General features: G+C 33.1%; 4 protein-coding genes across 4 annotated transcripts; 2 read left to right on the top strand and 2 right to left on the bottom strand.

Moving 5' to 3' along the window:
- Window positions 1–161: 161 nt before the first annotated feature.
- LOC117206763 (jmjC domain-containing histone demethylation protein 1-like) lies at window positions 162–5,382 on the bottom strand. Its single transcript, XM_033446379.1, has 7 exons — window positions 5,104–5,382; window positions 4,742–5,021; window positions 3,978–4,665; window positions 3,576–3,900; window positions 3,192–3,489; window positions 2,804–3,099; window positions 162–2,729 (listed from the first exon to the last, which is right to left on the bottom strand). The coding sequence occupies exons 1-7, from the start codon at window positions 5,152–5,154 to the stop codon at window positions 1,716–1,718; spliced, it is 2,952 nt and encodes a 983-aa protein (XP_033302270.1). The 5' UTR covers window positions 5,155–5,382; the 3' UTR covers window positions 162–1,715.
- An 85-nt stretch (window positions 5,383–5,467) lies between these two features.
- LOC117206765 (protein sly1 homolog) lies at window positions 5,468–7,867 on the top strand. The gene has a single exon (XM_033446382.1). It carries the CDS (start codon window positions 5,837–5,839, stop codon window positions 7,724–7,726), a length of 1,890 nt encoding a protein of 629 aa, XP_033302273.1. The 5' UTR covers window positions 5,468–5,836; the 3' UTR covers window positions 7,727–7,867.
- A 121-nt stretch (window positions 7,868–7,988) lies between these two features.
- LOC117206770 (cilia- and flagella-associated protein 73) lies at window positions 7,989–9,533 on the top strand. Its single transcript, XM_033446390.1, has 4 exons — window positions 7,989–8,234; window positions 8,440–8,748; window positions 8,854–9,093; window positions 9,176–9,533. Exons 1-4 carry the CDS (start codon window positions 8,124–8,126, stop codon window positions 9,503–9,505), a joined length of 990 nt encoding a protein of 329 aa, XP_033302281.1. The 5' UTR covers window positions 7,989–8,123; the 3' UTR covers window positions 9,506–9,533.
- Window positions 9,534–9,700: 167 nt separating this feature from the next.
- LOC117206769 (coiled-coil domain-containing protein 63-like) lies at window positions 9,701–12,740 on the bottom strand. Its single transcript, XM_033446389.1, has 7 exons — window positions 12,565–12,740; window positions 11,957–12,337; window positions 11,544–11,878; window positions 10,910–11,133; window positions 10,496–10,758; window positions 10,082–10,371; window positions 9,701–9,920 (listed from the first exon to the last, which is right to left on the bottom strand). The coding sequence occupies exons 2-7, from the start codon at window positions 12,305–12,307 to the stop codon at window positions 9,740–9,742; spliced, it is 1,644 nt and encodes a 547-aa protein (XP_033302280.1). The 5' UTR covers window positions 12,308–12,337; window positions 12,565–12,740; the 3' UTR covers window positions 9,701–9,739.
- Window positions 12,741–13,473: the final 733 nt, after the last annotated feature.

Consider the following 13,473-nt stretch of genomic DNA (forward strand, 5'->3'; position numbering starts at 1 on the left):
AGTCATCGTCGTTAACAAATATATCAAATTTTTGTTTCATAATTATATGTTTATTGAACAATATCTTTTTTTCCTATTTTTCTGTTTCATCGACATTTCTGCTAATACAATTAGAAAAGGAATGTAAAATGCCGAAAATAAATGAGCAGAGATGATAGCGGTATTTTTAAAATTCAAAATTATATTTGAAAAATCAGAATATCACTATTGTTTTCCAATGGGTTACATATTCTATGTATATATACAGTAGTGTTATAGTTTTAGAACATTATTTGTATCTTAAATGGTCCTAAAACCTGTTCCATTTATAAAAATTTTACTCGTCATAAACAATCTGACAATAACGAGTATAGTGAAACTAATTACACCGAAGCTAAATTAAAAAAAATATGCTGAATTTTAATCACGGATAGATCGTGTTCTTTAGGAGAGCTTTTCACAGAGATGATACAAACAATGTGAGATACTTTAATTATACAGCTAGAGTTAGTTTGAAAGTGCAGGTAATTAAATTCTTATTGCTCGGTATTATTATCACTCTTAAGTTACGTACATAATATGCACGTTAACAAAATAAAACGAGAAAGTAAATTTATTAAAAAAAAAAAAAAAAAGAAATCACGTATGTACATTCGTTTACATAAAAACATTCGACATTACATTTAACATAACTTGGGTCGAAAATTAAAACATTTGTGTAATATACATGTTTCTCAGCATAACGTTAACTATATATCTAATATGAAATAGTATAATCAAATACGTTTCATTGCGCGATTTCGGTTTTATAATTAGGGTATGAGTTTATATGGTCAACAAACTGCCTTACGACTTATTTTGCGACTTTTGAATGAATTAGTAATCTTCATGTTGGACACCTATCCCAAACACAGCAGAAATAAATATACCTCTTCTTTTGTAGCAATATATCGGAGAATGATAGCGTTGGTGTATTAATCTGCTGAGTTTTTCATAAGACTATGAATGTTAATATGTTTTTTACCCGCGTTTGTATTTTTACATCCACATAGAATTACAAAATAAATACTGAACGTTCGCATTTTCAGCAATACGACAGTAAAAATTTCCATATCGATGTAAGTATTATATTTCGATTTTATAGAATACTGAATATTAAGCGAGTAATGATTTTCTTGATTGGCAAGGTTAGTAGAACCTAACATTTCGCTTTTATACAATTTTAATATTAGGAATGCTAACCATTGCTATATTTTGACTATTGTAGATTCAACTAGTGTAGGTTTGTATTAGTCACTTATAAATATTTTTTTTAGAATCTGCATTACTTATTTAATATCCTGTATTCGTGAAAATATTTCTGAAGAATGCACAGAGCTATCCAGGCATAAAGGAAGACAGCATCTACCATAATAAAAAGCAGAACATAAAAACTATTTTGGTCATTTTAAATCATATATAAGCAGTAGTTTCCCTTTTTCTTCTTCGCCCAGATTGCACGGTGACATCGATAAAACTGAACATTATCAAATAGAAATCCTATACTAGTCAGGTCCATTCTCTTATATTATGAAGATGTGATATAGTGTTAATGGGTTTTTGTGATAATAAATAATTATTAATTGAAATCCAGTACTAAGTTCATTGCCATTTCTTATGGTTTTACACGGTAACGAAATTGCACTTGCCGAAAGTCTTCGTAACAGTTTAAAAAAAGGAAAAAAAAATACATGTTTTCATGTAACTTTAACTTCTGCTTTAAATTTCTTTTCTTCTACTAATTTAACATCAGTTACATGCAAATTATGAATACTTTTTGCAGCAAACTTAATTACAGATTGAGTTGAGACTTGAGTAGTGTGTCTAAGATCTAAACGTTTAAGCACTTTACATCTCGCCAAATGATCTAATGTTGCTTCCGTAAGTAATCTACAGTTTGCCAAATTCAATGATGCCAGGTTCGTCACTGCTTGCGCTGGTGGAGTTGCTAATTGAGCTACACCAGCATCAGTAACTCTACCACAAGAAGAAAGATCTAATGTCTCCAGATAGGGTAAATGTTGAACTATATATCTCAAAGCTACATCAGTTATATCACATCCAGCCAAAGATAAATTTTTAAGATGTTTTAGTCTTGAAGTTTTATCGATTAGACCAGGCCTCGAATCTGTAGGTGGACTGAGCATTTCTCTCAAACTCGAATCATTTAGTCCAGATACATGACTTAGATCTAAGGTAACAAGTGGTGGACAAGTGCATGTTCTTAAAGCACAGACTCCAGTCCACGTACAACCTTGTAAAGATAATGTTCTGAGCTGTGGTAATCTACTTAATAGCCAAGCTAATTGTCTTTTAGTAACATTCGTCCAGTCAAGGGACAGATTTTCCGGTTGGCGGCGTATTATACCAGTTAAGTGTAAAGCTGTTAGATGGGAATGAGACATATCCAATTTTCTCCACAAACTAGGATCTATACTATATCTGGCCCATGTACGGCAAACCAAGGCACAATTCGCCAGGTCCTTTATATTTAAAAATCTAAAAATAGCAAGTAATGCTGTCTTGTCATATGCTAAAGATTGTCCATTAAAATCGGGCCCTGGTCTTTGAACAGGCGGAAGTGGAACAGGCCTAACCACCACGTGGGGCCTCTTCAATGACTTACTACTTGAACCAGTTAATTGTACAGCTAATTGTGTACGCAAAGCTGTTCGCTGTTCACCCTCAGCCGGTTCTCTGTCATTCCATGCCTGGAATTTTTTGTATAGAAACCATGAATAATTTCGTATTCTTAGACCGTTTCAGATTCCATTTGGGGACTTACATCGCTGGGATCGGGTCTTGAACGTTTACTTGGTGTGGTAGCCCTTTCAGAATCTGTTGTGGGTGCTGATGAAGCTGCACTAGATACGGAAAGTTTTCGAGCACGAGCCTTAGGTTGTCGTGGTCTACAATCTAGATTTCGACCGCTTTCACAACACTCGGGACATTCCCAACTGTTCGGTAAATCGTCGCTGACGGTTATGGTTTGTGGATCCAATCCTATACATTCAGGATGTACAATGTCGAAGCATATCGAGCATTCTACTAAACTTGACGGAGCTGTAGGTGTTGGCTTTCCTGTATCGAAGATTAAAAATGAAGTATCTCTACTTATTACCTTAACAATAGATTGATAACTCATTGAAAGAAATAAAGAAATAAATAAGTACCCATTAACGGTGCAGGCGGTTGACCCCAACCATCTAATCGACAAACTTTACAAGCTGCGGTAACTGGTAGCATAGGCCTCAAACATTGCCTCATTAAACACGTTTGCTTGGCACGACCACTTCCACCAAATTTTACCATATCTTGACAGTACATACATTCTCCACAATCAGTTCTTGTACATGCTTCGCACTTCTTACATCTAGTACGCCTACGTCGCGGAAAAGCTCTTTCAGACTTTTCTTGCGAGTGATGTCTCTGAATCTTTGTAAAACTTTTCTTAGTTATCCTCAAGCGTTCCTATTATACCAGTAATGCCATAAGATATGTGTAAATATGATGTAAGAAATAAACATTATTAATCAAATTTAACATTTTATACATACTCTTTCAGCAATTGTCAAAGGAGGTGGAGGTGGTAAAACAGGATTCCCTGTTACAGCTGCTTCTGGATTATCATGTCTATGTTGTTCTACTAGACATCGAACATCATGAATTAAGGCAACCGGATCGCGAATTAGCTCAGGCACATTCTTCTTCGTGGAAGGTAGTGAATGTAGATACATAACTATTGCTTTTAAACCATGCAATTCAAATGGTGTTAAATGTACATGTTGGTGGTGTTGTGGTACTGAATGTTGACGTTGTGATTCAGAAATATCCAAGTGACTTCTGCCTAGAAGAACATGAACATATCTCTCCAAAACATACCTGTAATAAATAACAAAAAATTGCTGTATAGATAATATAATAGATTTCTTTTGAATCTCTTAAATAGTTCATCATACCATAACATTTCGGTGAAAAATGGATATCTGAATTTTTGTGGCACTTTTGTATGTTCTTCTACTTGTGCAACTTTTAATTGTTTTTCAATACCAAAACTGTGTAAAAAGTTTCCACCAAATACTAAAGAATCTTGAGGGGTATATACAGCATGAATCCAACCAGTTGGAATAAACAAAGTCATGCCAGCTGTTAAAGTTATCCTACCACATCTCTCTACCATGTCTCCAAAGAATACATCAGATTGTTTACCACTTAATACCCATTCTTGGTAAAGAGTCAAATTCTTTTCAGTAGGAGGAATAAGCCAAAATATTTTACCACCTCTTAAAATGTGATACCAAACACTGGTTCCACCAAAATCAACATGAAAGTCTGTATAACAACCCTTTACAGACATGAGACAATACTTTTGCACTTTTGGATACATCATATCTTCCAACAGATTTGTAGATTCCACTTGTGCTTCTTTTAGGTGTCTTGGCCATACAACATCTACCCAATCAACCTGTCGCACTATTTCAGGTGATTGTACATAATTTTCTAACTTGGTATGACTGAACTCTAATGAAATTACATTTAACAGTCGCTCTTTGTTGGGATCTTCATAATACTTCTGCCATTCTTTCATTGTCATATCTTCATTCTTCTGTGTATTAACATCCATTACATCCAATATCCTTTTTGAACCTGACAAACATTAACAATGAATATTTTTTAATAATCTGGATATTAAATAAAATATGTTTAATTAAATTAAACATACCAACACAAGTCCTGACATCATTCACAGTAAAGTTTGTACTGGGGACTCTTAATCCCAATCCAGATTTATCCCTAAAGAGCAATGGTATGCTCAGACCATGCTTTTGCAGGTATGCTAAATTGAATTCAGAACCTGCCATTTCACGGAATAACCCGGTGAAATTGTTAAGGTTGTATCTTTCACACTCGATTTTTTCATCGAGTTGGAAAGTCCTACGACCCTCAATTTCCTCATCGCCTATGGTCCAGTCGTCTGTATATAACTTTCGAGTTCTTTCTCGCTACAATAAAATTCATGACAAATATGATTTTTTTACAATTGGAATTAATGTTAAATTAAAAAGTTATGCTAGGTTTGTTTACCAATTGACGCCTTTTTGGCAGAGAAGTAGAGTCATCGGCCATTGCAGACATGCTGTCAGAAACGTATCACCGAAATCTCATCGAATATTCAATGTATATTGTCCTTTGAAGGTCAAACTAGTTCCTTTAATATTATATAAACACAATCTCGTTTATTATTTACATGTCACGCACAATAGTCTAATGTTAACATCGAACTTTTCTTTGATTTTACTTTCCCAGTAAAATGAGGTCCCCATTTTGTTGCCGGCCAATGCTACCAATAAGAGCCATAAAGAATCTCACATCATTTCATATAATGTTATGTTACATCTAGTTATATATAAATTTAAAAAATACTTCCTTATTTTTACATAGTATTATAAGACATAAAGGTATATATTTTTTAAAGATATTATAATTGTACAATTTTTAATTACATTTCATATAAGAGATATCAGCAATGATCTAGAGATTTTGCATCATTTCAGAGAACTATTGATGTGTTCCATATTACAGTGTTAAGTCCTAGTAGTATTACATTGTATGGGTATTTTTTGACAATTTAGAGTTAAGAATCGAATATTGACATATTTATTTATATTATGGTGTTTTAAATCTTTTATTTTTTTATATAATCACAAAATATTAATCAAAAAGAGTTGTAAAGATATCTTTTCATCTATAAAACTTAAAATATTTATTAAAGTGAGGAAAGTATTAAAAAATAAAGACCTCAATAAACGAGTTAACCATGATGAGTCTTCGTGATAGGCAAATAAATGCCTTAAAACTGATGTTAAATCTGAATCAACCGGAAAAAAAATTAGAAGAAGCAATACCTGTATGGAAAGTTTTAATTTATGATAGACTTGGACAGGATATTATTTCACCATTAATATCTGTAAAAGAGCTCAGAGAACTTGGTATTACACTCCATATGCAATTACATTCTGACAGAGATTCTATTCCTGAAGTACCAGCTATTTACTTTTGTGCACCTACAGATGAAAATCTTGGTAGAATTGGTCAAGATTTGCAAAATGGATTATATGATATTTATCATTTGAATTTTATATCACCAATAACCAGGCAGAAGATGGAAGATTTAGCAGCTGCTGCATTGCTTGGAGGTGTAGTGTCAAATATTCACAAAGTATACGATCAATATTTGAATTTTATATCATTGGAGGATGATTTATTTATCCTGAGACATCAAAATAGCGATGTCATATCGTATCATGCAATTAATCGGGGTGAAGTAAAAGACACTGAAATGGAATCTGTAATGGAAATTATAGTTGATTGTCTTTTCTCTGTGTTTGTTACATTGGGTACTGTACCGGTTATAAGATGTCCAAGAGGAAATGCTGCAGAAATGGTTGCTAAAATGATTGATAAAAAACTAAGGGAAAATGTTTGGGATACAAGAAATAATTTATTTGAAAGTGAGACAACTGGTCATTATAGTTTTCAAAGACCACTTTTAATTATATTGGATCGTAACATAGATATGGCAACACCATTACATCATACATGGACCTATCAAGCATTGGCGCACGATGTATTAGAAATGACATTGAATAGACTCGTTGTCGAGGAAAATGTGGGAAGATCTCCCGCAGGAGGAACACGTTCAAAGACTAGGGCTTATGAACTAGATAACAGAGATAGATTTTGGTGTCAACATAAAGGTAGTCCATTCCCTAGAGTAGCTGAAGCTATACAAGAAGAGTTGGAACAATATCGTACTTTTGAAGATGATGTTAAAAAGCTCAAATCATCTATGGGTATTGATAATGATAGCGAAGTAGCATTATCAATGGTTTCCAATAATACAGCACGTTTGACAAATGCTGTTAATAATCTACCACAACTCTTGGAAATGAAACGATTGATCGATATGCATACATCAATTGCAACAGGTATTCTGAATTTTATAAAGTCCAGGAGACTCGACACATTTTTTGAATTAGAAGAGAAAATAATGAGCAGGCAAACATTAGATAGAAGTGTATTAGAAACAATAAGTGATCCAGACTGTGGTACTCCGGAAGATAAATTACGTCTTGCTATTATATATTATATTTGTACAAATATGTCAGACAGTGAATATAGTAAACTCGAGACAGCATTATTTGCTGCTGGGTGTGACTTAAATCCTCTAATATACATAAAACGATTAAGAAGTTACACCCGAATAGCAGAAATCCAAAATAATTACGAAGGTGGTGGTACTAAAACAGTTAGTATGTTTTCAAAATTAATGAATCAAGGATCATCATTTGTAATGGAGGGAGTAAAAAATTTGGTTGTTAAGAAGCATAATTTACCAGTCACAAAAATAGTCGATGAATTAATGGAATCGAGGCAATCATCTCAAGCAGATGATTATTGTTATTTAGATCCAAAGCTCTTAAAACCTACAGAACAAATGCCAAAGAACAGACCAACATTTCAAGATGTAATTGTTTTTATTGTTGGTGGTGGAAATTACATAGAATATCAAAACCTAGTGGACTATGTAAAACAAAAAAGTGGGGCTGGGGTCAATAAACGAATCACGTATGGTTCTACAACATTTATTAATGCAAAACAGTTACTTAAACAACTTTCACTCTTAGGACAAGAAGTTCACTCGTAAAATTTGCATATTATACAATAAATATCTGAAAATACTTATTTCCCATTCCCTTATAGCGTACAGTGATTTTCCACATTACTGTAATTGACTCTTTGTAAAAATGTAAAATAAATAAAATACGTTTAATTATTTTAAATACAATTTTTCTAATTGTATTTACCTGTCATTGAACTTGTTATATCTAATACATGTCCATGGTCCAGATGTATGTTCAATTAAAATATGCTACATAGAAAATCTAGGGATTTTTGGTTAGTAAAGAAACAAACCTGTATTTCAAATTGTTTGATCAATGGATTATACATACAATTAACATCTTCTCGTGGAATATTAAAAATTTAGTGAACATCGTATTAAAACATTCATTTTTATTCACATCACTTTGTACTAAATTAAAATGGCTACCATACAAGAAGAAGTAAAAAATTTTATTCGACGAGCTGTTATTACAGCAGACCCGCAAAAAGCTGTTACGGAATACTTCCTCTCGAAGCAAAAAGATCGTGATGTTAAGTAATGTAACAAAGAAACTATTTCATATGATCAATTTGCGATAAATTACAAGTATATTCTTTGCATTCTTTTATTTTCAGTTCGATAACAATTAGGAAACTGATGTAAAATTTTATGAAAAAGGTTGTCAAAGTATCTTATTTTTATGCTTTTTCTTTATATAATTAAAAAAAAAGCTAACATCTCCAAAGATATGTGAGTTTTGTCTTTTATGTATTAGAAAGTATCCTGAATGGGATAAGCCAAGAGTTTACCCGGCATTAGAAGTAGTTAGAGCGCGTTGTGAGTTAGCAAAAACCGAAGAGAGATTACATGCAAAATGGGTCGAACAAGAGAAAAAGCGGAAATTCATGGACGAGCAATGGGACGAGATGAGACGTCAGGAATTGTTCCTCCGAGAATCATTTATAAAATTCAACAGATTCGTGAGAGAAAATCAAGAAAAACGTGATCGCGCGGATAGCAAAATTAAAGAAGAACGTGATCGTCAAGCAAGTAGGATGGAAGAAGTAACATATCACAATAAAATTAATAAAAGAAAATTATTTACGTAGTAAATAGATACGTAGTAAATAGAATAATATTTTTTATTTAGTAGAGAACATATGTTTCAGATAAAAGAACTCGAAGAAAAATTAAGTTACATGAATGATGTTCGAGATAGGATGAAGAAATATGTACAAGAATATAAAAAATATCATGATTATTTAGACAGGGTCATTGTCGAAACAGGCGAATTTCATTCAATTTCTGAGATTTTTAATCGTTACGAAACTTTAATCGAAGCACGAACGATTTTGTCCGAGCATCAGGATAAAAATCTCGAGATATTAGAAGAAAGGGGAACAGAAATGGTAATTTTCTTAAGATATATTTTATTAGTTTTCCATTTATAATTGTACAATGGAAAGGATGCGTATCTCTTTTTTTTTATAGCATCATATGACGGAGTCAAAGTCACAAAAAATTATGGGGTTGAATAGTAAATTAGCGCAACTACAAGCAAGACGCGATTGGGCAGAAGTACAAGCTCGTAAATGGGAAACAATCGTGGCTGAAATAAAAGTAACTGCAGCGGAGAAAAATTTGGAGCACATGCAAGTAAAAACGTGTTGCTGGAATCTATATCAACAGATCTGCAAGAGAAAGGATATTCCCGTGACTGTAAGCAAAGATGACGTCGAGCAACAGTTAGATCATATTAAACGAACCATTCTTGAATTAAAACGAATCATAAGAGTTGCAAAAAAACGCGCAGCGAAATAAGAGAATCGTTTTACTTGAAATTACTTGTCCAGCTACTGTAAATAAATATTCTAAAGAAATTAAATATATATAATACTGATAAGTATCTTACTATTGTTACTAAAAATTGGATTGAAAATTTGTGGCAGAACAGTTTTACGAGTCTCACAATTACGTCGATGATTCAGCCAATTACCTTGTACTTCGTAAATGTTAATGATTGTGTATCCAATTTACAGGCTTTCTGTTACCATTTTATTGATATCGTTTCTGTATGATTTTCCTAGCTGCCGGTAAATGACAACCAGATATATTATGCAGGAGTTCCGAGTAATCTTCTTCGAGTCTTTGTTTTAACTTTTTAGTAGCTTCATCGCGCGTTAATGGATGTTCTAAACCTTCGGATACGATCTGTAACTCTTCTTTTTCGATACATCTATACAATTTAATTTTCTCAATAAATATTCGTTATAAACATTACATGCAAAGAAGCTAAACGAAAACAAACAGATAAGAAAAATTCAAAAATATTGGAAATAGGGAAGGATAAGAAAGAAAGGAGGAATAGATGGAGGTAGATGGGATCGAAGGACTTACAAGGCACAGGGTTGGGTAGGGGCAATATATTCAATAGGAGGCACTTTCAATCTGGGTCTTCTCTCTTCGTCAAGTCGCAATTGTTGCGTTTTGGTAGCTTTATCTAGCCAATATACTTTGTGGAACATCTGAGTAATACGTTTTTCAATGATTTCTAAGTATAGCATGACATTGCACGTTGTTATCTGTTCATTATCACCTAACAGTTGCAAGATCGGAGAATTGTCACAACGAATTGCTTTAAAGAGAGAATCTATTCCTTTTAACAATTTCTCTATTACGTCGTCACACTGAAACAAATAATAAAGTTACTCATTTGAGCAGAAATATTTAATTTTTAAGGAAATTCGACGTCGTGGTTTGATTTCGTAGATTTTCATTCTCTGATATTCGATGGAATTAGTAAGATGTCACCTGTATCAGATTTTCTTCAGCCGCATCAGCGAGAGCGGTTTGTTCTTCAAGTTCTCGTTTGAGTTTCTCCAATGTTTCGGCCTGTTCTTGATCGGTAACTTCGTTCGTAATTCGAGCGTCTTGTATAGCTATTGTCAACTGAGCCATCCTCGACTGGAGACCTTCCAGTTCATCGTTTAATTCGTTCACATAACTGAATAAAGCAAAGTTTTCTTCTTCTTGCTTGATAAAATACGCTATCAGCTTATTGACGTCGTGCACGCCTACAAAAACGATTATTCGTTACAAAAATTTACTACTTTTGAATTTTAATATTATTTTCATGTTATTATAATATTAATACTAATATGTATTTTAATATTATGTTTCGTGTTGTTTCGCGATATATGTGGAAGATAAAAAAAACAGAAATACCGGTGAATTCTTTAATCAATTGTAAGATATTTTTATAATTCTCGATCTTATCTTGTTTCTCTTCTATTTTCGCTTTCCTTTCAGCTGCACGTTTTGCATTCAAATCACCCATTTCGCGATATTGTCCTTTTACACCAAGAAATTCTTGCAATTTCATTTCATTGTCCATTGTCCTTTGTAATTCGCACATTTCTGACACGTGAGCCTTTAGATCTCTTAGCCCCCTTTAAAGAAAATAATATTTCAATGTTCATTTCTGTTCGAAAGATTGTACACCGTCACCGGAAGCAACAGAAGTGTAAGTCAATTAATGATCCGACAAATAAAATATTGGATAACCGATGTAGAAGCGAGATCACCGGATGTTATCACGCGTCATTGATTTCCGATCGTTACTCTTGGTTCCGAGTTTCTAATTCAACGATGGATAATTCGTTCTACGTGAAATACGAATAACTTTCAGGTCATTAATGTAATCCTTAGAGTTATGGGGACAACGATCCAATCTTTTCAACTTTCGCAGCTATTCGTTGGTAAAGAGTGTCGTGAAACTTGTGGCAACAATACTAAGTACGTTTCTGTGTAGTTTCATTTTATACTAATATTCAAGATAAAAGATTCTTTAAAAGCGTACCTCTCACGAAGAGCTTGAATCTTGTTCAATTCTTCGTCCCTTTGATTGAACGCGATGGTAGCTTGCTCTATTAAATCATTGATTATTTGTTTTCCGGCGTTTAATTGATTAATTAACTTATTCCAAAGTATTGTGAACTGCGATCTTTCCTTCAACATATTTTCGATTTCTTCTCGAAGCTTTTGGTTTTGAGCAACTACAATATTGAATCTTTTCGTTGCTACTTCAAGTCGATTTTCCAATATATAAACCATTTTATTTTGTTGCAAAGATATTTCTTTTAGTTGCGTGTCTGTCTTAATTTTTGTTTTGAAAATTTCAACCTCTTTTGACAACTGAAAATAAAGCATTTTAATAGTATCGTTTCATCTTGAAACATTCGTGCTTGAAATCAATATCGACGATTGATAAACCTTGTGAATTTCATTATCGAGCTCTGCTATTTCCTCTTTCTCCGTCTTTATCATCTCGTCATATTTTGCTTGCGTTGTTAACATACACTTTAATTTTTCTTCCATTTCCTCATCTTTACGAACAAACGTTTTCGAAGTTGCAGTTTTAATACGAAGAACGAGTTCTGCTTTTTCGTACTCCAACCGATTAATCATGTTCATTTGATTGTGCAGTTGTAATTTTGCATCCTCTGTACAAGTACCCCGATCATTTTCCATTATCCTATACTGCCTTTTCAATCTTGAAAGTTCAGCTATAGCTATCGTCTCAAGTTCTATCTCGTCCGGTATATGTTGCAGTTTATGCGCCATTATGGAGCTTTATTTTTCAATAATTACAACCTTTCAAAACATAATACGATTTTGTTATATTTTTATCACTATCATTTTTCTTTAAATGTTAATTTCTTATTTCTTTCGACATACAATAAACATACACGTTACAGTTAGTCTACAATTTCTCAAACTTTATTTATTGAGCAAACTTTATTACAAACTATACACTACTTGTTGTTTAAGATTCTTTTCATCGATTGACGTCTAAGTATAAAGGTTAGTGCGAAACTCACTATTTATTAATCATTTATAGAAAGTTACGCTCAATGGATCCGAGATTTTTCCGGAAGTTGGCAACGTTCACATCCGTGTCTTCCTCGCCGTCCACGTAGATGATCTTTAGGATCCACGGAGAGGAAAACACTTTCCCAATGTAACTGTCGATGAGGTTCAGCGGCGACATTTGAGAAACACATCTGCCACCCTATATAGTTCTACTAGCTGTACGTGCGGCACCGTTATTCTTTCTTGTTGATGTTTCCGGTTGCCAAGCACCCTCTCAGGGGTGTATAGTGACGGGACCCTCGTTTTGTGAGTTAGCGAAAAATATTCAAGTGATCTTTCATCGTTATACGAGAAATACCGGTTTGCAAAGAATTTAAAAAAGCATATAACGAAGAAATATATCGTTTCTAAAAAAAAAAGAAGAAAAAAAACAGTACAAAAAGATTAAAATGATTCGTTGAATATCAAAGTGACACTTTACTTCTTCTGATAAAACCAGTTACTCGAAAAACCACTAGATGGTGCAAGTCGTTTAATGAAAACTAATGTTATTAAATAATTACATTACTAAGAACGACTGATTGCTAACGAATAGTGTCATGTGATCACCAGCTCTTCAAAAAAATGTAAATTTCATTACATACTTTTCCTTTAATCGATCTATTACTAGGCAGTTTGTAAAGTGCTGTATAATAAAGTAAGTTTCTTTCTTTCGCGAAGATGCATCTCTTTTTTTTTCATTCGTTCGTTCAATTTCACGTTGGAATTACAGTGAAACTGCTCGAACCATTTTGTATGAAACATATTTTCTAACTCTCGAAAGAGTTTATTTATTTTGTGCTATATTAATTTATAGGTCGATATAAAAGAAAGTAATAGGAATTTCAACATTTATTTTAACATAATACATCGGTAAC

The sequence above is a fragment of the Bombus bifarius genome, unplaced genomic scaffold (genome assembly GCF_011952205.1).
Source record: "Bombus bifarius isolate JDL3187 unplaced genomic scaffold, Bbif_JDL3187 scf7180000008008, whole genome shotgun sequence".
Lineage (NCBI taxonomy): Eukaryota > Metazoa > Arthropoda > Insecta > Hymenoptera > Apidae > Bombus > Bombus bifarius.

Coding starts and splice junctions, on each gene's coding strand:
- LOC117206763 (XM_033446379.1), bottom strand. CDS start 5,154: ATGTCTGCAATGGCCGATGACTCTACTTCTCTGCCAAAAAGGCGTCAA. Junction 5,022..5,103: donor TGCCAAAAAGGCGTCAATTG/GTAAACAAACCT, acceptor ATTTTATTGTAG/CGAGAAAGAACTCGAAAGTT. Junction 2,730..2,803: donor CAAGACCCGATCCCAGCGAT/GTAAGTCCCCAA, acceptor AAAAAATTCCAG/GCATGGAATGACAGAGAACC.
- LOC117206765 (XM_033446382.1), top strand. CDS start 5,837: ATGATGAGTCTTCGTGATAGGCAAATAAATGCCTTAAAACTGATGTTA.
- LOC117206770 (XM_033446390.1), top strand. CDS start 8,124: ATGGCTACCATACAAGAAGAAGTAAAAAATTTTATTCGACGAGCTGTT. Junction 8,235..8,439: donor CGAAGCAAAAAGATCGTGAT/GTTAAGTAATGT, acceptor AAGATATGTGAG/TTTTGTCTTTTATGTATTAG. Junction 8,749..8,853: donor AAGCAAGTAGGATGGAAGAA/GTAACATATCAC, acceptor CATATGTTTCAG/ATAAAAGAACTCGAAGAAAA.
- LOC117206769 (XM_033446389.1), bottom strand. CDS start 12,307: ATGGCGCATAAACTGCAACATATACCGGACGAGATAGAACTTGAGACG. Junction 11,879..11,956: donor TCGATAATGAAATTCACAAG/GTTTATCAATCG, acceptor CTTTATTTTCAG/TTGTCAAAAGAGGTTGAAAT. Junction 11,134..11,543: donor ATTCAAGCTCTTCGTGAGAG/GTACGCTTTTAA, acceptor TTTTCTTTAAAG/GGGGCTAAGAGATCTAAAGG.